The sequence below is a fragment of the Brassica oleracea genome, chromosome C5, assembly GCF_000695525.1.
Source record: "Brassica oleracea var. oleracea cultivar TO1000 chromosome C5, BOL, whole genome shotgun sequence".
In the NCBI taxonomy this organism is placed as follows: Eukaryota; Viridiplantae; Streptophyta; class Magnoliopsida; order Brassicales; family Brassicaceae; genus Brassica; species Brassica oleracea.
Genome location: NC_027752.1, coordinates 43,725,217 through 43,753,017, shown reverse-complemented (window position 1 = coordinate 43,753,017; position 27,801 = coordinate 43,725,217). Strand labels below are relative to the sequence as shown.

General features: G+C 38.3%; 7 protein-coding genes and 1 long non-coding RNA gene across 8 annotated transcripts; 6 read left to right on the top strand and 2 right to left on the bottom strand.

Annotated features, from left to right (window-relative positions):
• Positions 1-2,178: 2,178 nt before the first annotated feature.
• LOC106294307 (probable glycerol-3-phosphate dehydrogenase [NAD(+)] 1, cytosolic) lies at positions 2,179-4,811 on the top strand. The gene is made up of 5 exons (XM_013729863.1): positions 2,179-2,958; positions 3,662-3,883; positions 3,953-4,200; positions 4,279-4,418; positions 4,490-4,811. The coding sequence occupies exons 1-5, from the start codon at positions 2,358-2,360 to the stop codon at positions 4,614-4,616; spliced, it is 1,338 nt and encodes a 445-aa protein (XP_013585317.1). The 5' UTR covers positions 2,179-2,357; the 3' UTR covers positions 4,617-4,811.
• Positions 4,699-8,924, bottom strand: LOC106294306 (uncharacterized protein sll1770). Its single transcript, XM_013729862.1, has 17 exons — positions 8,693-8,924; positions 7,790-8,356; positions 7,574-7,717; positions 7,366-7,491; positions 7,002-7,089; positions 6,835-6,922; positions 6,673-6,766; positions 6,437-6,583; positions 6,195-6,365; positions 6,074-6,130; positions 5,912-5,995; positions 5,745-5,829; positions 5,603-5,664; positions 5,448-5,522; positions 5,262-5,366; positions 5,026-5,167; positions 4,699-4,945 (listed from the first exon to the last, which is right to left on the bottom strand). The coding sequence occupies exons 2-17, from the start codon at positions 8,348-8,350 to the stop codon at positions 4,872-4,874; spliced, it is 2,103 nt and encodes a 700-aa protein (XP_013585316.1). The 5' UTR covers positions 8,351-8,356; positions 8,693-8,924; the 3' UTR covers positions 4,699-4,871.
• A 3,559-nt stretch (positions 8,925-12,483) lies between these two features.
• On the top strand, positions 12,484-13,509 carry LOC106292399. Its single transcript, XM_013727988.1, has one exon. It carries the CDS (start codon positions 12,484-12,486, stop codon positions 13,507-13,509), a length of 1,026 nt encoding a protein of 341 aa, XP_013583442.1.
• Positions 13,510-16,183: 2,674 nt separating this feature from the next.
• On the top strand, positions 16,184-18,082 carry LOC106294305 (nitrile-specifier protein 5). The gene is made up of 2 exons (XM_013729860.1): positions 16,184-16,311; positions 16,952-18,082. Exons 1-2 carry the CDS (start codon positions 16,276-16,278, stop codon positions 17,897-17,899), a joined length of 984 nt encoding a protein of 327 aa, XP_013585314.1. The 5' UTR covers positions 16,184-16,275; the 3' UTR covers positions 17,900-18,082.
• A 1,249-nt stretch (positions 18,083-19,331) lies between these two features.
• LOC106292398 lies at positions 19,332-20,744 on the top strand. The gene has a single exon (XM_013727987.1). The coding sequence runs from the start codon at positions 19,332-19,334 to the stop codon at positions 20,742-20,744; it is 1,413 nt and encodes a 470-aa protein (XP_013583441.1).
• Positions 20,745-21,008: 264 nt separating this feature from the next.
• Positions 21,009-23,933, bottom strand: LOC106294304 (transcriptional adapter ADA2a). Its single transcript, XM_013729859.1, has 13 exons — positions 23,837-23,933; positions 23,562-23,626; positions 23,273-23,454; positions 23,130-23,195; positions 22,925-23,050; positions 22,779-22,851; positions 22,641-22,701; positions 22,507-22,565; positions 22,351-22,401; positions 22,034-22,262; positions 21,740-21,950; positions 21,392-21,667; positions 21,009-21,310 (listed from the first exon to the last, which is right to left on the bottom strand). The coding sequence occupies exons 1-13, from the start codon at positions 23,887-23,889 to the stop codon at positions 21,116-21,118; spliced, it is 1,647 nt and encodes a 548-aa protein (XP_013585313.1). The 5' UTR covers positions 23,890-23,933; the 3' UTR covers positions 21,009-21,115.
• A 143-nt stretch (positions 23,934-24,076) lies between these two features.
• LOC106293461 (exosome complex component RRP42-like) lies at positions 24,077-25,926 on the top strand. Its single transcript, XM_013729135.1, has 8 exons — positions 24,077-24,146; positions 24,222-24,352; positions 24,453-24,509; positions 24,611-24,703; positions 24,893-24,971; positions 25,067-25,191; positions 25,267-25,410; positions 25,493-25,926. The coding sequence occupies exons 2-8, from the start codon at positions 24,227-24,229 to the stop codon at positions 25,730-25,732; spliced, it is 864 nt and encodes a 287-aa protein (XP_013584589.1). The 5' UTR covers positions 24,077-24,146; positions 24,222-24,226; the 3' UTR covers positions 25,733-25,926.
• Positions 25,927-26,653: 727 nt separating this feature from the next.
• LOC106293208 lies at positions 26,654-27,801 on the top strand. Its single transcript, XR_001260412.1, has 3 exons — positions 26,654-26,881; positions 27,021-27,082; positions 27,757-27,801. It is a non-coding gene; the product is annotated as an uncharacterized LOC106293208 (long non-coding RNA).

Sequence of the window (27,801 nt, the reverse complement as noted above, 5' to 3'; positions counted from 1 at the left end):
CTATCTCTATTAATACTAGGTCATCTTCCGTGCGTATTTAATTTTTAAACCTTACAAATTTACAAACCTTTTAACGTCAAGCATATATTATAAGAGGGAGAGATGACATGCACTTATTTTTTCGTTTAAATGTTGCATGCAATTGTTGTAAAAAAATGCAGTTTTAGTTTGGCCTTTTCAGTGTTTCAAAAAAAAAAAGTTTGGCCTTTCTAAATTTCAATAAGATTGTGTTCTATAAATTTGCCAAATACCAAGACTGAGTTCAGAATATGTAGACAGTTTGGAAGACATCAAAATGTTGTTTTTAGTTGGATTTACTTAGAGATCATCCCCTGAGCGGTATTGGCGTTCTTTTTTTGCTCGAGCTCATGCTTTAAAGTTGACTCTTATCATGCTTCTGAAATCTTTGATGATTTGTATTGAGTTGTCAAACTAAATTATTGTCAGAGATGATGAAGTGAGCATTTGCTTCCTTGTTAATAAGAGGTATTAATCATAATTGTTTTCAAATTGAATTCAGAACATTGTAAGCTGTGTCGGTTGCATATTTCGGTTTTGTATGGTAAAACAATCAAATTGATATATTAGATAAGTAACTTGTACTTTGACAATTCTATAAAAATCAGAAAATTTTCTAGTGTTTTTGTTTGTAGAACAAAGTCGCTTTGTTTTTAATATATGACATTTTAGAGATTTTTTTTCACTTCAAATTAGATGACATTTTGAATTTTTAATTTTCAATGCAATTTTATTCATTTTTTTATATTATCCAGTTAGTGTTTTTATTGGTTGAATTATGATTAGGTGAATAGTTAATGATGTTTTTGGTTTGATATAAGAGAAAATTAATTCTTTTCCTTTGATTTGTGTGAACAAATCTAAATTTCAAAGTAAGAAAAATGGAAATAGTATCATTTAGGTTATTATATATATATTAGTACATTTATATTTGTAAATACATTTGTTCACAGATAAAAATATGCTATAGTTTTGTCTATTATTTAGATTGCAATTTATTTTATATTTAAAATTATTTTCAATTTAAATTTAATGTTTTAACAGCATTCTAGTGGTATTAAATATATATTATTAAACGTATTTAAATCTAATTATATGATTACAAAAGAATTCCATTATATGTTTTAGAATGGTATTAATTTGATAAAAAATGTTAAGAACAATCACATGTTGAGATACTTTTTGACATCATCAAAATAATAACATTAATCATATGTTATGGTTGCATAACATAATACTAAAAATAATATGCAGGATCATATGTAAATATACTTATATATTATGATTGCATAACATATGAATTTTTTTTGTTAATGACATGACTTACAAAATAGTTAATGGCCTATAAAATAATTATATATGTTGTTAATAATTATTAATAGGTTAAAATATTTTTTATAAATCAGTTGGTATTGGTCTTGAATACAGATTTTTGAATTTAGAATATTAACAGTAAACAAATTTGAGATTATCCTTAAACATAGTATATTGTTGATTTTATTAAGATGTTAATAAGATATATTTGTGATTATATTTATTTTAAAACTAAATGATAGGACAACTAAATGTGATTATTTTCTAATAGAGTATGAGACTAAGATCCGTTTGAGTATATAAACCAGGTCTAACAGAGTATGAGATTTTGATTTTTGGGTCGATTCTGAATCAGTTTTTTTTGTATAAATATTTTTGACTAATTTTGTTAGGCAACTATTAAGAAAATAAGAAAATATAATATATTGCAAATTTTAGGAATAAACTTTTAAAATAATTTCTGAAATGCATATGACACAAGTGTATAATTATGCAATATGACATATTTAATATATACTTACCAAAAATTATATTAAATTTAATTAATATCAAACATAATATGATTACAAAATAACACAAATATAAAAATTAAATTTCTAGAAAAATTAAAACAAAAAAATATACCGTCAGAATCAAGTTCATCATTAAATTTTACATATTTAAAGTTTAGGAAATCAAGACTAATGCTTCATGTCGCTAATGTCGGCCAAACGTTGGAAGTGGACCGCTAGACTATAAAATGAAATAACGAAAAGGCCCATATACAAGGTGAAGTGGGCCACAAGTAGGCCCACGTTAGATAAAGACAGCATAGAGAAGCTGACGTAATTGTCTGATCTTGCCAAGTTACCTGAAAAGAAAATAAAAACACAAACTTTCCTGAAAAGGTCGTTTCGTCGTTTAAGCTTAAGCATCGATTACTCCGACAAAGATCAAATCTTTTTTTGTTCCACAGCTTGTTGCCTTGTTAGTGAACAAGCCACTGAAGACACTCATTACAAATCTAAAGCCTTTATTTGTTAATAATGGAGCAATTGGTGGAAGCAAGGCTTGACGAGATCCGCAGAGTAATGTGCAAAGCCGACGACGATCCGTTAAAGATCGTAGGCGTCGGAGCCGGCGCGTGGGGAAGCGTCTTCATCGCAATGCTACAAGAAAACTACGGAACATTCAGAGATAAAGTCAGTGTTCGAATCTGGAGAAGAGGAGGGAGATCGATCGACAAAGCCACAGCTCAGCATCTCTTCGAAGTGATCAACTCGAGAGAGGAGCTGCTCAGGAGGCTGATACGACGGTGCGCGTATCTCAAGTACGTGGAAGCTAGGCTAGGCGATAGAGTGCTGTACGCAGACGAGATATTGAAAGATGGGTTTTGTTTGAATATGATTGAGACTCCTCTGTGTCCTTTGAAAGTGGTGACGAATCTGCAGGAGGCGGTTTGGGATGCTGATGTTGTTGTGAATGGTTTGCCTTCGACTGAGACGTTTCAGGTGTTTAGTGAGATTAGTAAGTACTGGAAGGAGAGGGTTACGGCTCCTGTGATCATCTCTTTGGCTAAGGGAGTGGAAGCTGAGTTTGAGCCTCGTCCTAGGATTGTTACTCCTACTCAGATGATCTATCGAGCGAGTAAAAATTTCACTTCCCATGTTTCTTTATTTTTATCTGCTTGGTAGATGAATATTTGATATCTTCCTCCTTAATCAATTGGTTGTGTGTAGTGTCAGTTAGGCCTTTGCGTTCAGCCGGTAGGATTCGGATTTTGGGTACTATGCACATAAGTCCCATTCGGGTTTTGCTAATTGTTGGGTCGGATACTATTCAAATTGGATTATAACCAGTGTCTGAAATCGCCCAATAAATATTTTTTAAAGAACTTAAAAAATTAACAAAAACATACTCATATATATATAGATTATTCAAAATCTAATTAAAAAATAGTTAAACTAACAAAAAAGTATTCAAAAATAATAAACCAAACATACAAAAATCTTTAAAATACTCTAAGATATCTAAATTTCCTTACTATATATATAAAGACATTAACATATTTAACTAAGTTCATGTATGTTCAGATTCTAGTTTGGATTTCGGTTCAGTTCGGAATGTATCCAAACTCCGAAAGTACCAATCTCTCAAGTCCCATTCAGATATTTTTGTATAACATTCGGATATGATTTCGGTTTTTTTGGTTCGGGTTAAGGTTGGGGTTTCGGTTTGGGGTAGAAACGCCCAGGCCTGAGTGTCAGTAAGCAGCATAGGTGTCTAGCTGCACCTGTCTCTCTTGCATCTTGATCAGTGTTACAACTCCCTTGTCATTGCGTCTTTGTAGCTGGAATCCCTCTTGAGAACATTCTCTACCTTGGGGGACCTAACATTGCTTCCGAGGTATACAACAAAGAGTACGCTAATGCACGGATATGCGGGTCTGAGAAATGGAGGAAGCCTCTGGGGAAGTTTCTAAGGCAGTCTCATTTCATAGTGTGGGATAACAGTGACCTTGTTACTCATGAAGTAATGGGTGGTTTGAAAAATGTATACGCCATTGGCGCAGGTAAAGATCAACACATCTCTATAAAATGTTTCTCTAGGTGAGAAAGCTCATGAACCAGTGTGTTTGTAGGAATGGTGGATACATTAACAAAGGAAAGTGCTACGAGCAAATCAGTGTACTTTGCGCATTGTACTTCTGAGATGATTTTTATTACTCATCTATTGGCCAAGGAGCCAGAGAAGCTTGCTGGGCCTTTGCTCGCGGATACTTATGTAACGTTACTGAAAGGTCGTAATGCGTGGTATGGTCAGAAGCTCGCTAAAGGAGAACTTAACCTTCAAATGGGTGATAGCATCAAGGGCAAGGGAATGATCCAGGTACTGCAAATATGATGTCTTAGATTAGTTGTATATGAAAGGCTAATGATGGAAGTGGTTTTGATGGAATGTTCCTAGGGTGTTTCTGCGGTGAAAGCGTTTTTTGAGTTATTAAACCAATCCTCGTTAAGTCTTCAACACCCTGAAGAAGGCAAACCTGTAACTCCTGCTGAGCTCTGTCCCATTTTGAAGATGCTCTACAGAATTCTTATAACAAGGTATCCTTATTTCCTTTGACTAATTAGCTTTGAACCCCTTTTACTCTTAGTTTATGCTTTGTTGTTGTTAGGGAGGTCTCATGTGAGGCAGTTCTTGAGGCGCTGAGGGATGAGACAATGAATGACCCACGTGAACTCATCGAGATTGCTCACAGCCATCTCTTCTTCCAACCATCTCTTCTTGGTCAGACACCTTGAGACTTGCGAACACTTTTCTTTGTTTGTAAGTCTCTGGTAGGCTTTGGTGTAGACTTGTTCGTATCTCTTGAAGATTGATATAAATAGTTGTAAGTTGTGTACTCTTCTAGTGATGAACTCAGTATCAAACACCTTTCGACTCTCTTTTTGGAGTCTTTGAAATAGTTTTTTTTTTATACAAGTATATTTATAATTTTTATACTGCTATACATCACAATTCTACATTTGATTTTGGGAGCTTCAAAAAGAATCATATCATATCATCTTCTCAAACTTGTCAAGCTTATTTACCCTTTGCATAGATCTCAGTACCAATAACATGAATATCCCTGCACACAAAAAAAAAGAAAATACATTTAAACACCAGAACATATAGACTTGTAGCGTGTACAAGAGTGTTTCATCATACCTGCACCAACGAAGGATCCATTAGCAACAAGCTGACTCCCTTGGTTGCTAAATGTAACCCCAATGTTAAGCAGAGTTCCTCCAAGAACTGTGTACATTGTCGCCATCTGCAGTATTGTCGCTTTCCGAGCTGCTCTTTCCGACTAAACCATAGGAAATAACAAAATTCTCAGTGATTCGTATACTATACTAGGGTCAAAGAGCATGAAAATGATTCAGAGGAGTTGGATTATGTACCTCAAGAACTCTGACACGGAGTTTTAGATCGCCTGAATCAAGTTCTTTAACGAACTCTTCTATGCGCTGCACTCGGTATGGCATGGACAAAGTAGAAGACCTAGCCTGTTCAGTTATTTTTTATTTAGTACAAAACATTAAACAAACGAGAGAGACTGTAAAATGACATTAAGAGAGAGGCATTACATCGTCCGCCTGTTTCCTTATTTGTTGGACAAGTTGAGTTCCCGAGTTTTGCTTTTGTTTTAAATCCAGGAGTTCCTGTTTAAAAACCGATGTTCATGAGCATTAGCAAAATGATACAGAAGAGCAGAGAGAAGACTGTTAAAAGGTAGTAGCACCTGCGCATAGGGAGCCGCAACCTTCACAAAGGAAAAGTCAGGATCAAGGATGTAGCCAATACCTGCAAAATGAATGAGCATAAAAGGTGAGACTTGTCAAACATTTTTGACAAAAGAATAGAGAGAGAGAGAGAAGAGGTACCCTCAAGTGTGGAAAATGCTCTGATGACAAATGTGAAAGTTGATGGGAAACGGAATGGCTGGTCCTGTGAAATTGCAAACAAGTCCTGCCATAGAAATGAGGAAGTTTTCAGTATTAAGATTCACATAGTAACAACCAGAGTTAATGGCTTGAGTATTCACCAGTACCTCTCCAATAGCTGCCAAAGTCTGTTGCTGATCTGGGGACTGGCTTAATAGATTGTCCAAGAAGAACTGAATAGATCTCCTTACCTAACACAAAATCCAAAAAAAAAGTGGCAATAAGATCACATTTGTTAACTTCACATAGACAGTAAGAGTGAGACTTACCGATGAAAGATCTCCAGTGGGTTGGAGTGCTTCAAGATCTATAAGGTTTTGCATAACCTGTAAAAAAACATTTACTTAGCTTTCTTGTCACTCTCTTTGGTTAGTGAAAGAAGTAAAATACCTTTTTGGCATCTTTTTCATAAACAGAATAGAAGAGATCAAGCAACCTCGTCCGAGTAAACGTCTTGATCTCTCCCATCATGCCAAAGTCATAGTAGATGATTGATTCGTCTACATCAATGGCTAGATTCCCTGGGTGAGGATCCGCATGAAAGAAGCCGGTTTTGAGTATCTAAAACAGCCAAAAAACATAAAAAACATAAGTATTTGAATAAAACTTTCTAGCACCTATTGTTTATTAACCTGGATAAGATAAGCTTCAATGGCTCGTGACGCTATTCTTGAACGGTTATAACCACGTGCAGCTAAGGCATCTAGCTTGTTGATCTTGATACCTGGTACATACTCCAAAGTCAAGACCTTCATGGCAGAGTAATCCCAGTAGACCAACTACAGATACAAACAAGATCACAAGAATGAGTTTCTTTATTACAAGAACTTGGAACCTCATGAGTTTTGGTTTAGCAAATGAAACTTACAGGTACACGGACCCAGCTTATATTCCTGAAGTCTCTCCTGAATCTGTCGGCGTTCTTAGCTTCGTTTATGTAGTCAATTTCTTGATACAAAATTCTGAAAACCAAAGGGACAGATCAGTTCCATATGGTTTAGAGCCACAAGTTCTGTAATAAAAGACTTACGTGGCACATTCTTCGTATATACCAACCCAGTCATTTGTACCAAACGATTCACTTTTCTGGAAATATTCAGCAATCAACTTCAAGTTTCCTGATAACAAAGTGAACACCATTTTCAGCGTTTATCTAGCAACCATGTCCATAAGTTTTACTATATAGTTATTACATACGTAGATCAATATCGAAAAGTTTCTTGAGTCCAGGTCTTTGTACTTTCACAACCACTTTCTCTCCATTGTGCAACACAGCTCTGTGTACCTAATGGAATAAACTTTGCATAAATTAAAAATACAAACATCAATATGTAAATGAAAATGCAGAAAAGCTAAGCAAGTAAGTGTAGACAAAGGTGGTCAGGGCCGGCTCTGAGATTTTGGAAGCCGTAAGCGATTTAGTAAAAGTTTTAATAAAAAAATTTGATTATTTACAAATTTGGAGGCATGTCATTTTCTTCAAAAAAATTGGGGGCTATAGGCCAATGTTTCACTTAGCTATGCTCGGGACGGGTTCTGAAGGTGGCTAACTGTCACAAACCTGGCCAAGGCTAGCTGCAGCTATGGGTTGGTCTTCAAACTCTTTATACATTACACTAATAGGAGCTCCAAGCTCGGTCTCGATGAAGCGCCTTGCTTTCTCTGGAGAAAAAGCAGGAACTCTATCCTGAAAACCAGTTTAAAAAAGATGAGTAAGAAAAAACCATAAAGAATCTTAACTTTTACTTAGATAAATAGCAACTATGTACCTGCAACTTGGAAAGCTCATCAACGAACTCACGTGGGAACAAATCAGACCTAGTTGAAGACAACTGTCCCAGTTTGATGAACGTTGGACCAAGCTGCAACACACTCTCTCTCAACCAAGAAGCTGTTTCTCTTCTTCTGCTTTTCTGATTACATAACAACTCATAAGGAAACCAATCAATGAGATTACAATGATGAGAGGTTTTTTTGTTTATTACCTGTTTTTCTTCTGTGAACCCTCCAATGTAAGCCCAATTGGCATTGTCGAACAAGACACGGATCCTCAGGGCAAGAACAAACGACCAAACATCAACACTACGTTGAAAGGAGCTGTAGTTCTCATCAGCCCAGCTGAAACCTTCATCAGAAGGAAGAACTCTAACGCCCTCAACGGGTGGAGGAAGGAAAGATTCTGGTTTTTGCTTTGGAGGTTTAACCAAAGTTGAAGAAGACGCAGCACCATTGATGTTAACCAAACTCGATCCATTAACAACTTTTCCAGCTGAACCATTCACTTTGTTTACATTGTTCAAACCGTCTTTCCTTTTCATAACTTCACTGGCTGGAACCATTTTGACAGAACGTCCATTGATTCCAGGCTTGGAAGGAGTCTCTGATTGTCTCATCTCAACACGGAACCTCTTGGACTTGGTGCCAAAAGAGTGAGTTGATTCCGCAGTGAATGTGTTCTCGAGAGAGCTGCTGAAACCAATAGCTTTGGTGGTTCTTGCGGCCTCGCTGACATAGCAGCAGCTCTGAGAAGCTAACAGTGCCGCCATTTCCACCTAATTTACAAGAAACTTATTTAATAGGAGAGAACAACTATGCAACAAGCATCATTTGAATGATCATCAACTATAAACAATACAAAGGAATCAGTTACAAGCTATAGAAAAAAACATTCCATTACATCGTCAGTTAAAAGCATCGAGTTTTCAACGATTCCTGTAAGAGAATCACAAGTCACAGCGACTTCTCAGAAACTCAAGGAACAGTGATCAACGATTGAAAGCCTAACGTTTTCTGAATCGGGCTTATGATACCAAATACAATTAATTTGAAGAACATGAAGTAAAAAAAAAAACAAATAACACAAGTAGAAAATCAGAAAAAAATTGAACCTTTAGTTGAGTCTTGAATTGGGTTGACTGGTGTTTCAGAAATCAACCCAGACCCAGAATCTGCTGCTGAAGTAGAGTAGAGGATCCTCTCTCTTGGGAACAGAGAGGACACAGGGAGAGATAGAGAGGTGTGAGTTGCGTGTGGTGGTCGTCCTAATGAGACGTGTGTTGTTCTCCTCTGATTTTTTTCCAACTTAAAATAAAGTCTTGTTCTTTAACTGAAATTTTGTGCGTTAAATACGGATTTGATCAGACAAAAGGAAAAGAATCTTGGTACCTTTGTGTCCTAAGATTAACAAGAACCAAAACAAGAGTTATGGAAGGTGCGTGTCCAGCTTCGCCTTCTCACGTTTATTGTGTGGTCAGTCGGCAGTGTGTTCCGCGCATTATTTAATTTTATTAATTACTTCTTGAATTTTAAAAGGACGTAATTAGCTAAATTCTAATCATTCATCTGAGAGATTAACCAAATAAAAAAATTTATTCATTGCAAAATGACGAAGCTGACGCGTATTAGTTTCATGTGATCGCTTTGCTTTTTTTTTTTTTTTTTTTGAGCAAGTTTCATGTGATCGCTAAGCATGTGTATTAGTGTTTTTTTTTTTAACACACGCATGTGTATCAGTGTATACATGGCCGGCTTAACATTCTGAAAGGTCCTTGGGCAAAAAAATTTTTGGGCCCTATAGCTATTTAAATTTGGTATTATAATTTAATTATTATTTTTTAAAATAATAAAAATTTCAAACAAATTAACTAAATTTATTATTTTCGTTTGTATTATAATTTTCATGAAAACTTATTTTACTATATCATTAAGTATTGTCTAAAATTAACACAATAAGTATCCCAAAGAAATCTGATCTTTGTTATATAAATAAAATAAAATACATGTGCCCTTTTTTTGTGCAACAATATATAGACTCTTTCTTTATGTGTTACTAATTTTTTGGTGGGTCTTGGGTCAGTACACTGCTCGTCCTACCCATTAAGCCAAATGCAGTAGTTCATATCTGTGTAGGTGATTAGGAAAATGTACTTTAGTTTCGCATATCAGATGGAGTGAACCTGAAATATAGTAACATCCCAAGCTTTTTCCCTTACAATTTGACCACAAGTTCCCGGTCGTTTCCAAACTATTTTAAAACTATTTTGTCTACAAAAGAAAAAAAAAGGAAAAAAAAATCTCTTTTGTCATTACTAAACCATTTATACAATCGACTATAAGAATACGTACATTATAATCAATTTCTTCTACCAAACCACATGCCATATGAGCGTTTGGCGACAAAAAGTTTGTTTTGTTGCTCCAGTTACATGTCGTGAACAACCAGTGCGTTTCACTAGTCGCGCAACTATTTCCTTTCCTTAGCTTCATCTCCAAGGCTCTTTAACTTCTGAAGGATTCGCTTTTGTGCATGATTACTTAAACGGTCAAGCATTAACTCATGTGCATGGTTACTTTTTTTTTTTTTAAGTAAAATGTTAAATTTTATACCAAGATTTTTAAGTTTTGACAAAAGTAACAGGGAAAACTAGAAGCAAAAATTACAGAAAATAAACTAAACACAAGGAACCTAACAGTAAGAAAAAATCAAAGCAAGAGAGAAGAGTCAATGACTTTGGTCGTGACACCAACGTAACCGAGACGGACCAGAAGACGAAGCATGGAAAATATGAACAGCCAGTCGCCACGAGCTACCGGAGAGAAAGGCGCCCTCATACCTTAAAACACACGGCTCCTACAGCTTCCGATAAACCCACATACCACCACCTGCCTCAAGAATCACATCCCGAACTCGCTAACTCACCCAAGATGAGCCTAACCGGCAACACGAGGAAGGTTCCGCAACCGATGATGTCGTCGTTCGGAGAGGGTAGCCAAAGATTGCTGCCTCCGACTCACCAACCCGGGACCGTGTACACCCATTGAACCCAAGACTCATAAGAGCAGTGAGACCGGTTGAGAACACCTCCTCCGGAGAAACATCAACCAAACAAGTTAGAAAGCCGGAAGCCAAATTGATGTCTTTCCATTGTGCAGAGACCCGACCTACTCCAGCCCAGCTAAACCACCGTAAGGAGCCAACACCACACCGTCGAGCCCATACCACTTTGCAGAGACGCAACACCATACACGAACGCACAGACGCAGGCCGTGGAGTCACCATCACCCACGCGCTGCCACGAGACCACAACAAGAGCGAGCTGAGACCCACCCTCAGAAGGACCAAACGCGTTTCCACCGGAGACCACCGGAAGAGAACAAAGAAGAAAGAAAGAGACCAGAGATTCACAAACCTTAGGCTCGAGCTCTGCACCGAGACTTCTGCAACTGCCACACGCCACGCAAGAAGAGAGAGAACCCGAAGAGAGACACTCCAACGCTTCACCCACCGTCGACTCGAAGATAACTCCACCGAAGCAGGGAAAAAACCATCGGACAGAGATCCCGACATGAGCACTGGAACCGGACACGACGAACGGCGAGCCGTCCTCAAGCAATGCCGATAACACCATGTACGACCCAGATCTAACCAGAGACCCCCAAATCTGAACCGGCGAGCTTCGGGTGAGCACAACCTCCACCGCAGAAGTGAGAAACACAGAAATAACAAGGAGAAGAAGAAGAGACAGGGAGAGAAACACACGGAGGGGCTCCGGCAACCGCCTAAAGGATGCGGCGGCGCCGGAGATTCTGAGAAGCAATGGGAAAACCCTAGAAAGAGGTTGGAGAGAAAGGAAGAAGAGAGAGAAACTGGCATGGTTACTTAACACACAGAAACATGCTGTCGTTGCAGTGCATCATGTAGTAGAGCACACAGCTCAGCATCAGAAACCATATTCCATCAAACAGCAATGTGGGATCAAATAGTATTTGCAAATTATTATTATTATTATTATTTTGAATAGTAGGAAGTTCGGAACCGAGCCCCCAGTTTCCCTAGACTAGAAACAGTTTCATATAATATTAGTTTTGTTTCAGAAATCACTCTCTCACAACAACTATAATTTTTTTTAATAATTGAGTTAACGACTTATGGGTATTTGCACATTAAAATATAAGAGAGAGAACTACTACAAATGCAAATTTTTTGCCGAAACGAATCTTGATGATATGATAAAAATCAGTGCGCAAAAAATCTATATAACCAAGTAGGACTGGACATTGGGGTATCTTTTCGGGTACTCTTTCAGGTATATATATACTATCTATTCGGGTATCGATTTTTTTGGATTTTGAAAAATGGTTTCATTCGGGTATAATAAAAAAAATAGATACAATACAATCTGCCAAACTGTTCACGTGCGGGGATACCAAATACCAACTAGATACAACCTGGCCCAGGCTATTCACGTTAGGAAGAATGGAAGATAATAAGCAACCCACTATGAAAAGATTAGCGGTGATTTTATTACTATATGTTGTTAAATTTTAGGACGTAGGGAATATATAAACATTTTTAGGTGTTAAATCGTGGATAAAAAGATGTTTGTGTTACGAAAGTCAAAGAAAAAAAGCAGCAGCCACCGCAATTGTTGAAAATATAAAGATGTGGGGTCCGCTGCACTATTTGCACAGTGAATTTCCTTTCTATATAAATGATCGATTTCGATCGTTTAGAATAACACACCTCAACCTTCTCTTCTCTCTAATACACTCTTTCTATCAGTGTTAAAATATTCTACGGGTATAAATTTGCTCTTATTCAAATTTCCGCGATACAATAAAATTCCAGTTCTTTTTATAACACGTTATCAGCACGATCACTCTGCGATTCGAAATTCAAATGGCAAAAATCGAGAAACTTCAGTTTTCGGCATTGGAAGTAACTGAGACAAACTACACGGCATGGGTTACAAATATGGAGCTTCATCTAGATTCCGAGGAAATACTCGGAACAATAAAAGACGGCAATATATCAACCTCTCATGAAAAGGCTAAGGCCGTGATATTTCTGAGAAGACATCTAGATGAAAATCTTACGCATGATTATGCGAGAACCAAAGATCCCTTAGATCTTTGGAAAGCTCTGAAGGAGAGGTTTGATAACCAAAAGAAAATTACTCTCCCCCATGCACTCGATGAGTGGAAAAATCTACGATTTCAAGATTTTGAAAAAGTGGAAACGTACAATTCCGCTATATTGAGAATAGCGGCGCAATTAGATTATTGCGGTAAGCCTGTCTCGGAAGCAGAAATGCTCGAGAAAACTTACCAAACGTTCCACAAAAATCATTATGTTCTACAAGAACAATATAGAAATTGTGGGTATACGAGGTTCTCTGAACTCGCTGTGGCGCTTATAATAGCGGAGAGAAATAATGAACTCCTCATTAAAAACCACAATGCCCGACCCACGGGAACCAAAGCATTTCCTGAGGTAAATGCAACGGATATAAAAAATCCGGAAAAAGGAAATTATTCCTATCGTGGGCGTGGTCGTGGCCGTGGTCACAATCGTGGTTTTGGTCGTGGTCGTGGTTATCGATTTAACCGCAACCATGAAAGGAGTAACAACCCAAGAAGAAGAGGATCCAACACATGGAATCGATCTGATCGGGTAAAAGGGAAAGAAACCCAAGAAAACCCTACTCATAAAAATGAGAACGTCTGTTACAGATGTGGATCGAAGGGACACTGGTCTCAAGTATGTCGAACTCCTCAGCATCTATGCCAATTGTACCAAGAATCTATTAAAGGCAAGGCAAAGGAAGTAAATCTCAATGAACACCTTGTGGGTACAACATCGACATACCTCGAATCCTCTGACTTTATGGGAGATTTCAACGAGGCCACTCATCAAAATAATTGAAGTGCTTGTACTGATCAAGCTTAATAATGCCTAGTGATGCCATAAAATATTATGTATTTCACTTTCAAAATAATATTGTATTTCAAAATATCTAATGTATAATTATTGTGTACTTGTTATTAATGCATAATATGTTTACTTATGAAAATTTATTTTTTTTACTGATATTAACTGTGTGTTACATAAATGGATAGGAAAGCAAATGGAACAACAATTAAGCAAACTGGTAGAGAAATTTGCATACCAGATAGTGGCACAACGCACACTATACTGAAGGATAAGAGATATTTATCTACTTTAAAGTCAGTAAAAATGACTATAAACACAATATCAGGCCCTACAGACCTGATCGAAGGAATTGGCAAGACAAACTTTATGTTGCCTAATGGAACAAAGTTTTCCATAGATAATGCCTTATATTCTCCAAATTCTAAGAGAAATTTGCTGAGTTTCAAAGATATATACCGTCAAGGGTATAACACTCAGTCTGCAACTGAGAATGGAAAGAAGTATTTGTATATAACTTCCGAAAAATCAGGCAAAGGCCTTGTACTGGAAAAATTTCCAGAACTTCCTTCTGGATTGCATCACACTTATATTGATGCTATAGAATCACATCTTGTGATAAAAAGAAATCCAGAAGATGTTACATTATGGCATGATCGCCTTGGTCATCCAGGCACTACAATGATGCGAAAAAACATTGAAAGCTCACATGGTCATTCAATAAAAACCCAAGATATATACCAAAGTAATAAAATGACATGTGATGCGTGTGCTCTTGGGAAATTAATCATAAGACCATCACCAACCAAAGTTGACAAAGAATCACCAAAGTTTTTGGAAAGAATCCAAGGTGATATTTGTGGACCAATACATCCACCGTGTGGACCATTCTACTACTTTATGGTATTAATCGATGCATCGAGTAGATGGTCACATGTTTGTTTGTTATCATCTCGAAATATGGCATTTGCGAGATTTCTAACTCAGATAATCAAATTAAGAGCACAGTTCTCAGATTATCCAATTAAAAGAGTTAGATTAGATAACGCTGGTGAATTCACATCCCAAGCTTTTAATGATTATTGTATGGTATCAGGGATTGAAGTAGAGCATTCTGTTGCTCATGTTCATACACAAAATGGTTTGGCAGAATCATTAATTAAACGGCTGCAACTAATTGCAAGGCCATTGATCATGAGATCAAAACTCCCAACCTCTGTATGGGGACATGCTATTTTGCATGCAGAAGCACTAATTCGGATAAGACCAAGTGCATACCATAGATATTCCCCATTACAGTTAGCATTTGGAAAAGAACCAAATATCTCTCATCTAAAAATCTTTGGTTGTGCGGTTTATATTCCAATAGCACCACCACAACGTACAAAGATGGGACCGCAAAGACGGTTGGGAATATATATTGGCTATGATTCTCCATCAATAATAAGATACCTAGAACCACAAACTGGTGATGTGTTTACGGCACGATTTGCCGATTGTCATTTTAATGAGAAAGAATTCCCAACTCTAGGGGGAGACAATAAACAAGTAGGAAAAGAGATCAAATGGAGTGTACCATCGTTATTACACCTTGATCCTCCTACGAAACAGTCAGAACTAGAAGTTCGACGTATCATGCATTTACAAAATATAACAAATCAGCTACCTGATGCATTTGCTGATACCAAAATGGTAACTAAATCACATATACCCGCTGCAAATACTCCTGCTCGTATTGAAATACCACAAAATGGTGGAACGGCAGTTGATACACGTGAATCAGGAACACGTTTAAAGCGCGGTAGACCTATTGGTTCAAAGGATACGGAGCCAACTATTCTATATGAAGATAACGCGGCATGTGTTGCTCAAACGAAGGAAGGATATATCAAAAGCGATAGAACCAAACATATACCTCCGAAGTTCTTCTCATACACTCAAGAGCTCGAGAAGAATAAAGAGATTGAAGTAAGATATGTTCGATCATGAGACAATGCAGCCGACCTCTTCACAAAATCACTCCCTACCTCGGTATTCAGAAAACACATCCATAACATTGGGATGCGCCATCAGAAGGATCTATGACTGTTCATTCGAGGGGGAGCTTACGTAGTTGTACTCTTTTTACCTTACTATGGTTTTTCCCATTGGGTTTTCCTGGAAAGGTTTTTAACGAGGCAACAAAGACGTTAAGCGAGAGCGGATAGTGACACCGGCCCCCAAGGGGGAGTGTTACGAAAGTCAAAGAAAAAAAGCAGCAGCCACCGCAATTATTGAAAATATAAAGATGTGGGGCCCGCTGCACTATTTGCACAGTGAATTTCTTCTCTATATAAACGATCGAATCGATTTCGATCGTTTTTAGAATAACACACCTCAACCTTCTCTTCTCTCTAATACACTCTTTCTATCAGTGTTAAAATATTCTACGGATATAAATTTGCTCTTATTCAAATTCCCGAGATACAATAAAATTCCAGTTCTTTTTATAACAGTTTGAAAGAATTAGAAAAAAAGTTGAATTTTTGATTTGGATACAGCAAAACCCATGCCGTTTCTTGGGTGGTTAGTTAGTAGTACCAACTCCATGCGTTTTATTAAAGTAACACATACAAAGATTCGTTTTCTCCACCTCCTCTTGCTGGGCTTTTAAATAGAGGAGAAACCCAAACACGAACAACATAAAAACTAGTTGGTCCTTTTTGCCAAGTCGCCATCATCATCATCATCGTTCAGTAGTGGTACAGCAGTGCAGCAGCGATGGCATCGACTCCAATGGAAGGCAAATGGGTTCAGGTTCTCTCAAAATATCTTTACTTTCCTCTGTCTGATATTCCCCGCGCTCCTTTTTTTTAATTGGATTGTACTTGCGATTGATTTATATTCATCGGTTAAAGTCGTGGCCTTTCCGCAGTCTGTTATAGTTAACAGAATTGTTCACGCTATTGCGTCTTCTGTCTCTTCTTTGTTTTTGATTGATTTCAGCTCAATACTTACTGTAATGATTTAGAACAAACTGAAGGAGAAAACTTTATTATTATTTTTTCTGTTGTTGATAAGGGAAAGGAGAAAACTTCGCTGATTACTGATGTTGGAAGGTTGAATTTTGCAATCTTTGTGTTGTCATCTTCTCCATCTGTTTACTGTCACTTGCATTAGTTTATGCTCTCTCTCTCTCTCTCTCATAAAAATATTACTACTAGGCCATTGGATTAGTGGATAATGAGGTCGTCACTACCGAGTTGAGCATTTGTATTTTGTATGCTGACTCAACTCTTGTTTGTTTGCGATTGTTGCCAGCTAATACTTATCGTAACGCTTATTTAAAAAAGAGGAAAGAAAAAGACTGTTGATTGATAAGCTACATGCTGAGTGTTCAGTCTTTATTGATATTTGAATAGTTTATCTTTGTGTTCTTTGTCTTCTCTCTTTTCAGCTAAAACAGAAAGGAACCGGACCAGGAGCAAGAAGCTCACACGCCATCGTCCTCGTTGGCAACAAAGTCTACGCCTTCGGCGGCGAGTTCCAACCCCGTGTCCCCGTCGACAACCACCTCCACGTCTTCGACCTCAGCACTCTAACATGGTCCATCCAAGAAGCTTCAGGGGACGCTCCTCCTCCTAGAGTAGGCGTAGCCATGGCTGCAGTAGGAACCATCATCTACTTCTTCGGCGGCCGCGACGAGAATCACCAAGAGCTCAACGAGCTTTACTCTTTCGACACTTCCACCAACGAGTGGAAGCTTCTCTCCTCAGGGGAGACAGGTCCTGAGAACAGAAGCTACCACTCCATAGCTACAGATTCTCAGAACGTGTATGTGTTTGGTGGGTGCGGAGTTGATGGCCGTCTTAACGATCTATGGGCGTACAATTTTGTTGATGGGAAGTGGATTAAGTTCCCGTCTCCTGGAGAGGGATGTAAAGGGAGAGGAGGTCCGGGACTAGAGGTGGTCGAAGGGAGGATATGGGTTGTGTATGGATTCACAGGAGATGAAGCAGACGATGTTCATTGCTTCGACATAGCTAAAGGAGAGTGGAAAGAAGTTGAGACAAAGGGTGAGAAACCGTCTGCGAGAAGTGTGTTTTCCACTTCCGTTGTTGGGAAACAGATTGTGATATTCGGAGGAGAGGTTGATCCTAGCGACTTAGGACACATGGGAGCAGGGTGTTTCACAGCTGAGGCTTATGGGCTTGATACTGAGACGTTGGAGTGGAGGAAGTGGGAAGATGGGTTTGGGTCAGAGGAGCATCCGGGGCCTAGAGGATGGTGTGCGTTTGCGGCTGGGTCGAGGGATGGTAAGGAAGGTCTGTTGGTTTATGGAGGGAACTCGCCGAGTAATGATAGGCTTGATGATATCTTCTTCTTCACTCCAGAATCTTACTAATGTGATTGGTAACTAAGTGTGGTTTGGTTTGGTTGCTGAGTCAGTGCTTGATTCTGTGAGCTTTAAGCCATGAGTCTGTACTCTGTACTAAGTTGTTTATGTTTGGGTGAAGCTTATGTTTTATTTATGCTTTTGTAAATCTGAATGATCATTTGAAGTTATAAATAAGCAATGTTCAAGAAATCACGCAAATTATTGATCAAATGGATGTTTACACTGATCTTTTGAACGCTTAGACCAATTTTTTTCTTTCAAAAAATCCATTTTAGAATATCGTTTTGTTTAGATCCGATTTACCATTGCACACATGAATCTTCTTAGTGTAAACAAACAAATGGCAATTAGGACACTGTAAGCAACTCAAAGATAGTACTACTAATTACACTTCCATCATAGGTCTATCAGTTGATGAGATGATCACCATTAGTGGAATCTTTGAATTCGGTAAATTTATTTTGAGAATACCAACCCACTGAAGCTACATTGATTGACCTTACAAAGAGTACTACTAGTATTACTCAATATATCTCGTTTTGGGGGTACAGTTGAAAAGATATTGAAGTTTGGTTACTGTTACTTCCTCACAACAACCTATGTTCATTAGTATTACTACTACTTGCCTTGTCAACGACTCAACCAATGCATGGCTCTTCTTTTGCTTCCCTCAATCACTCAAATCAGTATAAAATCTCTCTTCATTATGATTTTCTTGGTTGCTTCAAAACTATTTTATTAAATTTAGTAATCTTTTTAATTGATAAGTAAATTACATGATGTAGCCAAATAGCCAATAGATGTTTAGAAAACAAATAAGGAAAAATATGACGTGGAGATCATGATAAGCTGAAACATGAAGCGTCTGACCGGTGACCATTCGGAAATTAAGAGGAACGAATAAAAAAAGAATGTACGAGAACAAAATATCAGGAATGAAAAGGAATGGTTGTTCCTTATCAAATTTAACAAGGAATAATTTTGTTCTTAAATTCTCTACAAAAAAAGAATAAAAGGGAATGAGAGGGAATTATTATTCCTTATGAATGGTGATTTTTTTTAGGAACATTAGGGAATGCATTATTCCTCACCGTTCTCTGGTCACCGGTCAGACCCGAAAAGTAAACCCAAGATTTTCCTTAGGTCAAATTCGAATCTGACTGATTAGTCTCTCATATGCAATTAAGCCCTAAAATATCATTATTTCCTTTTTTTTCCTTCTATCCCTTTCTGATCTCTATCTCTCCCTGTTCACAAGCATATAGTCTCTTCAAACGGTATGAATGATTCTACGTTTACTCTCATCTCCCCTTTTTTATAACTTCAAAAGGAATCTATGGTGTTAACCACAACTGATTAGATCTTTTTAGGGTTTTTTTTCTTATATGATTCACTCCCCCGAGAGTTTATTCTCTCTGAGTGTTGATTGCAGTGGAAGATGAAAGACGTTGTGATTGATGATGATGTTGGTAATGCAGACTCCATAATGGATAGTGATGATGGACGCAGAACGTTTATGGTGAATGCAGTTACTAACCATCATACTCCAGCTATGTTTCAAGAAACTGATGTTCCAGTTCTTTCTCTTGATGATGATGATGATGATCTCAAGATTGATGAGGACTACAAGCTGCACCTTGACCATCTTAGTGATGATAACAGTTTAGTCCCTCCCTCTGAAGACGACAGTAAAGAATCTGAAACTCGTAGACTCAGATTCAACATGGTTACTAATGATGCAAACAGATCAAAGAGAAAGATAGCTGAGTTAGAGGCTGCAAGGGATGTTCCTTTAGCTAGTAACATGTCAGAAGAGTCAACAGAGGATGATGAGACTTTATGGGATGTTCCATTGCTTAGAACCCTAGAAGTCATCAAACGTGACAACGAAGCTAGGAAGCTGGCAGAGTCAACTTCATGGGATGTTCCATTGGTTAGAGCCCAAGAAGCCATACAAAGAGACAACAAAGCTAGAAAAATGTCAGAGACTTTATGGGATGTTCCCTTGGTTAGAGCTCAAGAAGTCATCCAACGAGGCAACAAAGCTAGGAGATTTTTGGAGTCAAAGGTTGATGACACTTTACGTGATGTTCCATTGGTTAGAACCAAAGAAGTGAAGGCTCTTCCTGTGAAGCGAGTACATAGAGTTACAGAGCCTTCAATGACACAAAGAAACAAAAGAGTTTGTGTAGGGACAAGGAAGAAGAGTGTGGAAGAAGTTGTGGATAAGGACTACATGAGTTACCTCACATGGCTTGTAGACTCTTTTGAACATCCCACAACTGTTGTCCCTGAAAAGGATCTATCAGCAAAAGTAAAGGTTGAGATTGATTCTTGGTGTTCTGATGATGATGATGATGATATAATTGAGGTTAGTGATACTCCATTCACAGATGGAGAGAGCACACCTTTCGTGGTATCCAAGAACAAGGAAGTGATTGATCTTGAGAAAGATGATAGTACTGATGATGAAAGTGGTAGTAGTAGTGCGTTTAGAAGGGAGCTAATAGATGTTCTTGAGAAACCATACGATGCAGGAGAGCTGTTGTTGTTGTCTAGTCAGGCATCGATGAAGAAACCAGTGAGTAGATGTAGAGAGCTGAGAAAGGGAAGAGAGAGTAGCTATGAGACTTCTGAGCTGGGACTGTCTTATCTGGAGAAGGTCTGTGATTTCGATAGAGAATACAAGCTTGCGGATGGTGATGATAAGGCGCGGTTGGAGTTGCTGCGTGGTTTTTTCTTTTACTTGGAGAATATTTCTCTTCCTGGTGCTTTCAAGCCTTGGTTGCCAGAGAACATGAAGAAGCTAGGTTCGAAGAAAGCAATGCTTGCAACCATAGGAAGATGTTAGATCAATCTTTTGGTTAAACTGTTGTAATGTTTTAGAATCGGATCAGGGCTGCTTCTCTTTTACTTTGTTGTTGTTGGATGACAATACGATTCAGAGTAGTTGCCTGTCTCCCAAGAATCTTGTTTTCTTGAGCAATGTCTCAGCGAGGACACTGAGTTCAAAAGCTTAATCCAAAAAAAAAAAAAAAAAAAGCAAGAGAACAAGATCTGAAACATTCCTTTCAAAACTAACAGAGAAAAAGTTATGGATCCAACATCAGCAACATCTTGTATACACACTTCCTATATATGTACATAGCTAATACATTGTTTGAGAATTACATGTTAGGATTATGAACCAATGAGGCACACAACCATAGGGCTCATGAGTCATCATGATGACTCGCCTATTCCTTTCTGAATCAGTAAATCATACACTCTGTCTACTTTACTCGGCTCTACCCTGAAGAAGTTATAAGCATCAGACTTTTTCTTTACCGTCCCTTTCTTTATCTCGCTTGCTAAGGTTTCCAGCATTTTGAAATAGTGTGCAGGGAGTATTCTCATCTCGTTGCACATCTCCTTTTCCTGCATAAAAGCACACAGCTTCAATCTCTCAAACCATGGGAACAAATCACAATTGGAATGAGAATCACCAGTGTTACTTACGGTCTCAGAGAGTAAGTCAGCCCCAAGGAGACCACTGACATCCCAATTGTCCAGCGAGCTACATATTATTGGAAGCGTGGCCTTTGACAGCGACTCAGAACCAAAGGGCTGTAAGTTTCTTTGTAAACCTCTGGGACTCTTTAGTCCTTTACCGGCTACACTGCCTGGTCCACCATGGTTTAGTCTCACCAAATTTTCTTCAGCTTCCTTCTTTCTCTTCTCTTCTATAAATCTATTTGCTTCTGTAGTTGTCGTACAACCAGCAGCTCTTGCTTCCTGCAACATTTACCAAAAAACCTTACTTAGTTCCCGCCTGATTGTGTTTGTAATCAGTTCTCAGCATCAAACCTGAAGATCCTGGATTCTTTTGAGAATCCGGTGCTCCTCAATGACCTTCTGAATCAGTTCCTTGTGCTCTTCTTTGGAGTGGAACCGCGCAAAGACCTTGCACTTGTTGTATATTTGTCTCTCCTCTGCCGAAAGGCTCAGTTCAAACTGATCAGGGTACAGTAAGTTCCTTTCCAGAACGAACTCCTTCCTCCGCTTCCTCTCATCAAGCCTGCGCAGAAAAGCAAAAGCACGATCTAGGCTGTAGCATTGGCTCATAACAGAACAATTTGGATTAACATGTGACAAACGTACCTTTTCGAGTAAATATGAAGAACCTGCAACTTCTGCTCACGCTCAGCATCCGTGTCACAATCCTTAAACTCCATGTCTGAGAGTAGCTGCTCAGCATCGTTGTCATGTTCGATCTCAAATTCTTGCCGCTTTAAGTTGTAGGCATATAGCTCCGTTACAAATGGAACTTTCTTTCCAGGAAGCCTCGGTTTCTTCTCCCCCACACTCCTCTCAGATAGTTGTTTAGCAGCTGAGACGCAAGCGCCATAAACCACCTTTAGCTTTTGTTCCCTTCAAATATAACTTTATCATAAAAACTTGTTCCACAGTAGACAAACCTTCCAACTTGATGGTGTCCTGAGTCTGTGGTGCATTAGCTTTCTTCTTGACTGTCCAAGAAAGGTATTAATTTACATTTATAACTATGGCTGAGATAATATTTAAGGTTAAGAATCATAAAAAATCATAAAAGAATATAAAGATGTTTTACATACCTCCAGCTAAGATAGGCAAAGGTTGATCTACTGAATCTTCCTTCCCTGAAGCTTCTTCGCTGCTCATTAAAGCACATAAGTATTAGATTAGGTCCATTCAACATTGCAAACTTAGAGAAATTGTTGTTACGTACTTGATTTCAACTGACATTGGCAGCTCTTCTTTCGGAGATAGGTTCACGAGTGGAGGTGTTTCTGTAACAAACAAAAAAATGAGCCGGCAGTTTTCTTCTTTCAAGGTTAATATGCGAGTCCCAAACCATCAAGCAGACCTTTTTTCACGGCATGATCTTTACTCATAGCAAGAAGCTCATCTTTGCTCTTTCCATTTGTGTGAGACAAGTCCTACACAGCCAAGAGCTTGAGTAAATAAACGAGACAATATGTCAAACTATCTAAAGATCATGTGTCCTTTTACCGGAAGGGGAAAGCAAGGTGACTGCATGTAAGCAGAGTTGAAGTGATCAACACACTCGGTCAGTGTCTTACTGCCAACATAGTTTGCAACTTCTTTCCAGTTCCCAAACCCGTACGTAGCAATGGCCTAAAACAATAGATTAATGATTACACATAGTACAGGCAGAAACAAAACAAGATCCGTTAGAAAAAAGTTTAACGAGTACCTCGAGAAGGAGTATCTCTTCATCCGCATTCCAATCAGAAGAAACAAGCGGAAAAGACAAATTGTCCTGTCGCACAAAAGGGTAGATTCATTCAACACAAACAAACAAAACAACACATACTGCTCTCGAGGTTGGAAACTAACCATAACACGATACGGGTGACTGCTCTTGTGACGGTTAAGCTCAACACCGACATAAAAGCATTCCACACAAAGGTCAAAGTCGACACAAACAGCACATTTGAGACGAACCAAACCAGAGAGATCTTTATCGCAGTAGTTACAACAGTAAAGGCCAGGCTTCCTCTCATTCCCAGCTTCACCTCCTACATCGCATTGCAATGGACATAAAGTAAACAATTTTTCCACAAAATATATAAAAAAGGTACGAACTTTTGGAAACATTAGCTTGATTATACATTAATTCACATACCAATGGAAACTGAAGGCCCTGGTGCATTCTCAGTACCAGAGGATAACTTTTTCCTTTTAGATTTTCTGAAACAGCCAAAAAAATCAACACTTTAGGATAAGGAACAAGGTAGCAGCATGAAATTGAAGAACCCACAACGTCAAGTTAGTCAAACATGGCAATTAACACAACTGAACTGGATTCCAGAGAAATGTCAAGTAAGCAACCAGAGAGAATAAACCCTAGACTAATTAATTCGAGCTAAAAAGGGATAAAGATGGAAACTTTAAACGAACCCAGGATTCGCGTCTTCGGGAGCAGGACGAGAAGCTAGTTTCGAACGACCCATCGGCACCAAAGCTCCCTCGCTCGGTCGCACTTCTTCCCGGAATATTGAGAAGAAGAAGAAAAAAAAAAAAAAAACAGATAAAGAAGAGTGCGGAAATAAAAAGGCGTAAATGACCAAACTACCCCTAAGAAGATCCAATAATTAAGTTCATGCCATCTTTAAACCCTACCGGTAGTTATCTCTTAAACCAATAAAAACTTGCCGCCACGGTCGCCGGGAAACTCAGAGCTCTCTCATTTATCGAATTCTCCGGGAAGGTAAAGAAGCTTTGTGGGTTATGTTCTTTTGGTTTGTGATGTATAAAGATATGTACTTTTGCTTGAACTGTGTAGTGATAATGGTGGCGTGTTCTGTTGGGGAGCAACACTTCCTTAAAGGTGGGATTGCTCAGGAACTTCGAACTGATGGTCGGAAAAGATTGACTTACCGTCATACCTACGTCGAAACAGGTGTTATTCCGCAGGTAATGTGATCTCCTAGAGCTCATCTGTTTCTGGCATGTCCATGATGTAATGTTTCCAACATTTGTTGCTTATTCTCTTTACTCTTTTGTTGGGTTTAAGGCTAATGGTTCAGCGAGAGTTAGGATAGGTGGAACTGATGTGATTGCCAGTGTAAAGGTACTTCCTTTATTACTCTTTATCTCTACACTGTCATTGCTTCATGAGTAGTGCTTCTGTTCTACTCCAAATATTAACTCAATGATTTTGTGTAATTGCAGGCTGAGATTGGGAGGCCAAGTTCGCTCCAACCTGATAAAGGAAAGGTTGCTGTTTTCATTGATTGCAGTCCAACAGCAGAACCTACCTTCGGGGTGAGCTTCTATCTAGCACTTGTCACATGTGTTCTCTGGTTTCTCCTGGTGTGTATCTATCAAATGGAATCATAGCTTTGTTCTATCTGAGATTTTAGTTATCATATTCATAACTTTAGCTTCAAAGTCTCAAGCTTTATGGTGTTAAATCTCCAGGCCTCTAATACTTTGTGACTTGTTGTTACTCAGGGGAGAGGGGGTGAGGAATTGTCTTCTGAGCTTGCTTTGGCTCTTCAAAGATGTCTTTTAGGTGGCAAAAGCGGAGCAGGTTTGCAATCATGTTTAACGCAGTTTCTATTCTAACCTCCACATTTGTTACACTCTCAGCTTGTAACGTGTATAGCTACTCCATTTTGGTAACAGGCGCTGGGATAAATTTATCTTCGCTTTTGATCAAAGAAGGAAGAGTCTGCTGGGACCTTTATATAGATGGGCTTGTCATTAGCTCTGATGGCAATCTATTGGACGCACTGAGTGCTGCCATTAAGGTAGTTTATCATGAGATGCTGTGACGGTAAGTGAGTATATAGTAATGCTACTTGTTGACTAATGCTTCCCTGCAGGCTGCTTTAACCAACACGGCTCTACCAAAAGTCCAAGTTTCAGCTGAAGTGGCGGATGATGAGCAACCAGAGATTGACATCAGCGACGAAGAGTATCAACAGTTTGACACTTCCAGTGTCCCAATCATAGTCACGTTAACTAAAGTAAGCATATATCTTAATTCACATCTTCTTAGGTAAAGCTTACTAACATCCTTATGAATGCTTGTTCTTTGGTTTTTATCAGGTGGGAGAGCATTACATAGTTGATGCAACAGAGGAAGAGGAGTCTCAGATGAGCTTAGCTGTGTCTATATCCGTGAACCGGGCGGGCCATATATGTGGGTTAACCAAAAGAGGCGGGTCTGGTTTAGACCAGAGCGTCATCCTTGACATGATCTCTGTGGCCAAGCATGTGTCAGAGACTCTGATGAACAAGCTTGATTCTAAGATTTCAGCTGCAGAGGCCTGTGAAGACGAGTCTTGACTGTAGTTAGTTTACTGTTATATTAAAACACTGAGTTTCTCCATTGTTTATGGATCTTTGTTTAAAGTGGAAGAAAAAACATAACAAGTTACATGAGAAGATTGTGATATCTTTTGGGAGTAGAGATTGAGAAGTGAGTGTGAGGTCACCTTTGAAGAGAACTTTTGTGGTCCATGATTAAGCCCAAAGGTCAAAATCAAATAGTGTTGTGTGTGTGACCAGTGTTGATCACGTGTGTAATCTCAGCTTTGGGGTTTGGTAATGACTTTGAAAAATTAAACTCTTTTCTCAAATTTTGAAATTTATTGAAAATTTATTCTGTAAACTATTTAGAAAAGAAAAAAAGGTCATCACAAGTTGATTGAAAAGATCATGATTTCCTTTGTGTTTATATTTACTGTATCATTTTTTTGTTCCATTCTGTGAGAAAGTGTGGTTACCTTTAGACACTTGAGAGGCAATCACATACTGTCCCTTGCCACTTTATCAACTAAGCAGCTCTCTCGACTTTTTGCTAGTTTAAGATAGTTAATTAATTATTTGACAACACACACAAAGGAAGAATTAGTTAATGATACTTTGATCCATGTGATAAGACATTTGGTTTTTTTTTGTTTCGTTGTGATCTCTAATTAATAAAAACAATCTTCCAATTTTTTGACATATTAGCTAAGCTATCTATTATCTTAATAATGCTCATTTAGATTAGTTTAAATCGCGTAATCAATGAATTAAGCACTAAACAACATGCTCAAATAATGTCCTCGTTGTTAAACTCAACGTTATTTACCGGCAACGTTTGTCATTTGCTGCTAATTATAACAACACGTTAAACATAAACAAAATTGGTACGGAGAGAGAGACGGTGGCGCGTAAGGGCGCGTGTAGAGAAGCGCCAAAAGAGAGAGAGAGAGAGAAAAAAAAAAAGAAAGAAAGCAAACTTTCATTGAGTGGGACCCATCTCTCATCTTCTCCTTCTCTCTTCAAACCCTAAAGGTCACGCATTTCGGCAACTGCCAAGTTCGCTGAATCAAAGTTTTTTTTTTTCCATCTCTCTCTCTTCGATTGTTGCCTCCGAGATAAACTCCACTCGAATCGAAGCTTAAATTTCGGATCTTACTTACTTACTTACTTACAGCTGTCTCCTCGGTACGTATTCTCTAACTCTCTCTCTCTCTCTCTCTTTCTAAATCAAAGTGGAGATCTTTCCTTTCGTTTTTGGATTTGATGTTTGCTTTTTGAGATATTACGATGATTGTGAGCGAGTTGTATTGGGACTTTTGTGTAGAGGAGACGATGAGCAGAGATCATCCACCCGAGCCTCTTGATTTCTTCATCTGGACTGTTGAGGTATTTCAAATCAATCAATCAATCAATCAAAAATCCCTCTCTTTGTGTGAATCTGAATCAACCCTTTTACTGGGTTGATTTGATTTCACTCCTTGTGATCTACTTCAGGTATGATCCTTAAGGGTTGTTCTTTCTTGGATCCAATTAAACCCAGGGTTGATGATTCTTAAGTAGAACTTGGAACCTTGTTGTTTGCTTTGCTATTTTGTTGCCTCTTGTGGTAAAGTTTATTTCTTTAATGGTGTAACCATTGATTGGAAGCTCGAGAATTGCTATTTACTTCTTATACTTATGGAGCACACTCAAGTTTATCATTTAGTTTAGGTTCTTACTTGTAGCCTTAGTCTCTCTGTGTTCGTTGATGTAGATATGAGCTGGAAATGATTTTTATTTTCAGGTATCAATTGTGTTCTCAGTGACAGTTTGCATTTGTCACTTGTTGGATGAAGATTAGTTGATTGAGAACTGAAAATAAACCTGTGCCTGTTAGGAAGAGATGTTTTTAAGTTGTTTCGTGAAAGATTGGTAGAATTAGTCACACACTTATATGAGCTTAGTTTCATTCAGATGCTACTACTATGGCTTTTTTTTTTTTTTTTTTAGTTTCTTCGTTTGTACTTTATGTCTATGGAGATTCTTGTAGATAAGGAGATATGTTCGTTTTCTTCTAACAGGACGTTGGATCTTGGCTTGAGGAGATCAACCTTGGGAGCTACCGC

What these genes read in the sequence shown, in the direction of transcription:
- LOC106294306 (XM_013729862.1), bottom strand. Translation starts at nt 8,350, where the DNA reads ATGGCGGCACTGTTAGCTTCTCAGAGCTGCTGCTATGTCAGCGAGGCC. An exon ending in TTGAAGCTTATCTTATCCAG is followed by an intron (nt 6,366 to 6,436) that starts GTTAATAAACAA and finishes TGGCTGTTTTAG; the next exon opens with ATACTCAAAACCGGCTTCTT. An exon ending in CCACTGGAGATCTTTCATCG is followed by an intron (nt 5,996 to 6,073) that starts GTAAGTCTCACT and finishes ATTTTGTGTTAG; the next exon opens with GTAAGGAGATCTATTCAGTT.
- LOC106294307 (XM_013729863.1), top strand. Translation starts at nt 2,358, where the DNA reads ATGGAGCAATTGGTGGAAGCAAGGCTTGACGAGATCCGCAGAGTAATG. An exon ending in TCAGATGATCTATCGAGCGA is followed by an intron (nt 2,959 to 3,661) that starts GTAAAAATTTCA and finishes GCGTCTTTGTAG; the next exon opens with CTGGAATCCCTCTTGAGAAC. An exon ending in AGGGCAAGGGAATGATCCAG is followed by an intron (nt 4,201 to 4,278) that starts GTACTGCAAATA and finishes GAATGTTCCTAG; the next exon opens with GGTGTTTCTGCGGTGAAAGC.
- LOC106293461 (XM_013729135.1), top strand. Translation starts at nt 24,227, where the DNA reads ATGGTGGCGTGTTCTGTTGGGGAGCAACACTTCCTTAAAGGTGGGATT. An exon ending in AAACAGGTGTTATTCCGCAG is followed by an intron (nt 24,353 to 24,452) that starts GTAATGTGATCT and finishes GTTGGGTTTAAG; the next exon opens with GCTAATGGTTCAGCGAGAGT. An exon ending in CACTGAGTGCTGCCATTAAG is followed by an intron (nt 25,192 to 25,266) that starts GTAGTTTATCAT and finishes GCTTCCCTGCAG; the next exon opens with GCTGCTTTAACCAACACGGC.
- LOC106294305 (XM_013729860.1), top strand. Translation starts at nt 16,276, where the DNA reads ATGGCATCGACTCCAATGGAAGGCAAATGGGTTCAG. An exon ending in TGGAAGGCAAATGGGTTCAG is followed by an intron (nt 16,312 to 16,951) that starts GTTCTCTCAAAA and finishes CTCTCTTTTCAG; the next exon opens with CTAAAACAGAAAGGAACCGG.
- LOC106292399 (XM_013727988.1), top strand. Translation starts at nt 12,484, where the DNA reads ATGGCAAAAATCGAGAAACTTCAGTTTTCGGCATTGGAAGTAACTGAG.
- LOC106294304 (XM_013729859.1), bottom strand. Translation starts at nt 23,889, where the DNA reads ATGGGTCGTTCGAAACTAGCTTCTCGTCCTGCTCCCGAAGACGCGAAT. An exon ending in CCCGAAGACGCGAATCCTGG is followed by an intron (nt 23,627 to 23,836) that starts GTTCGTTTAAAG and finishes TGGCTGTTTCAG; the next exon opens with AAAATCTAAAAGGAAAAAGT. An exon ending in AAAGAATCCAGGATCTTCAG is followed by an intron (nt 21,668 to 21,739) that starts GTTTGATGCTGA and finishes TAAATGTTGCAG; the next exon opens with GAAGCAAGAGCTGCTGGTTG.
- LOC106292398 (XM_013727987.1), top strand. Translation starts at nt 19,332, where the DNA reads ATGAAAGACGTTGTGATTGATGATGATGTTGGTAATGCAGACTCCATA.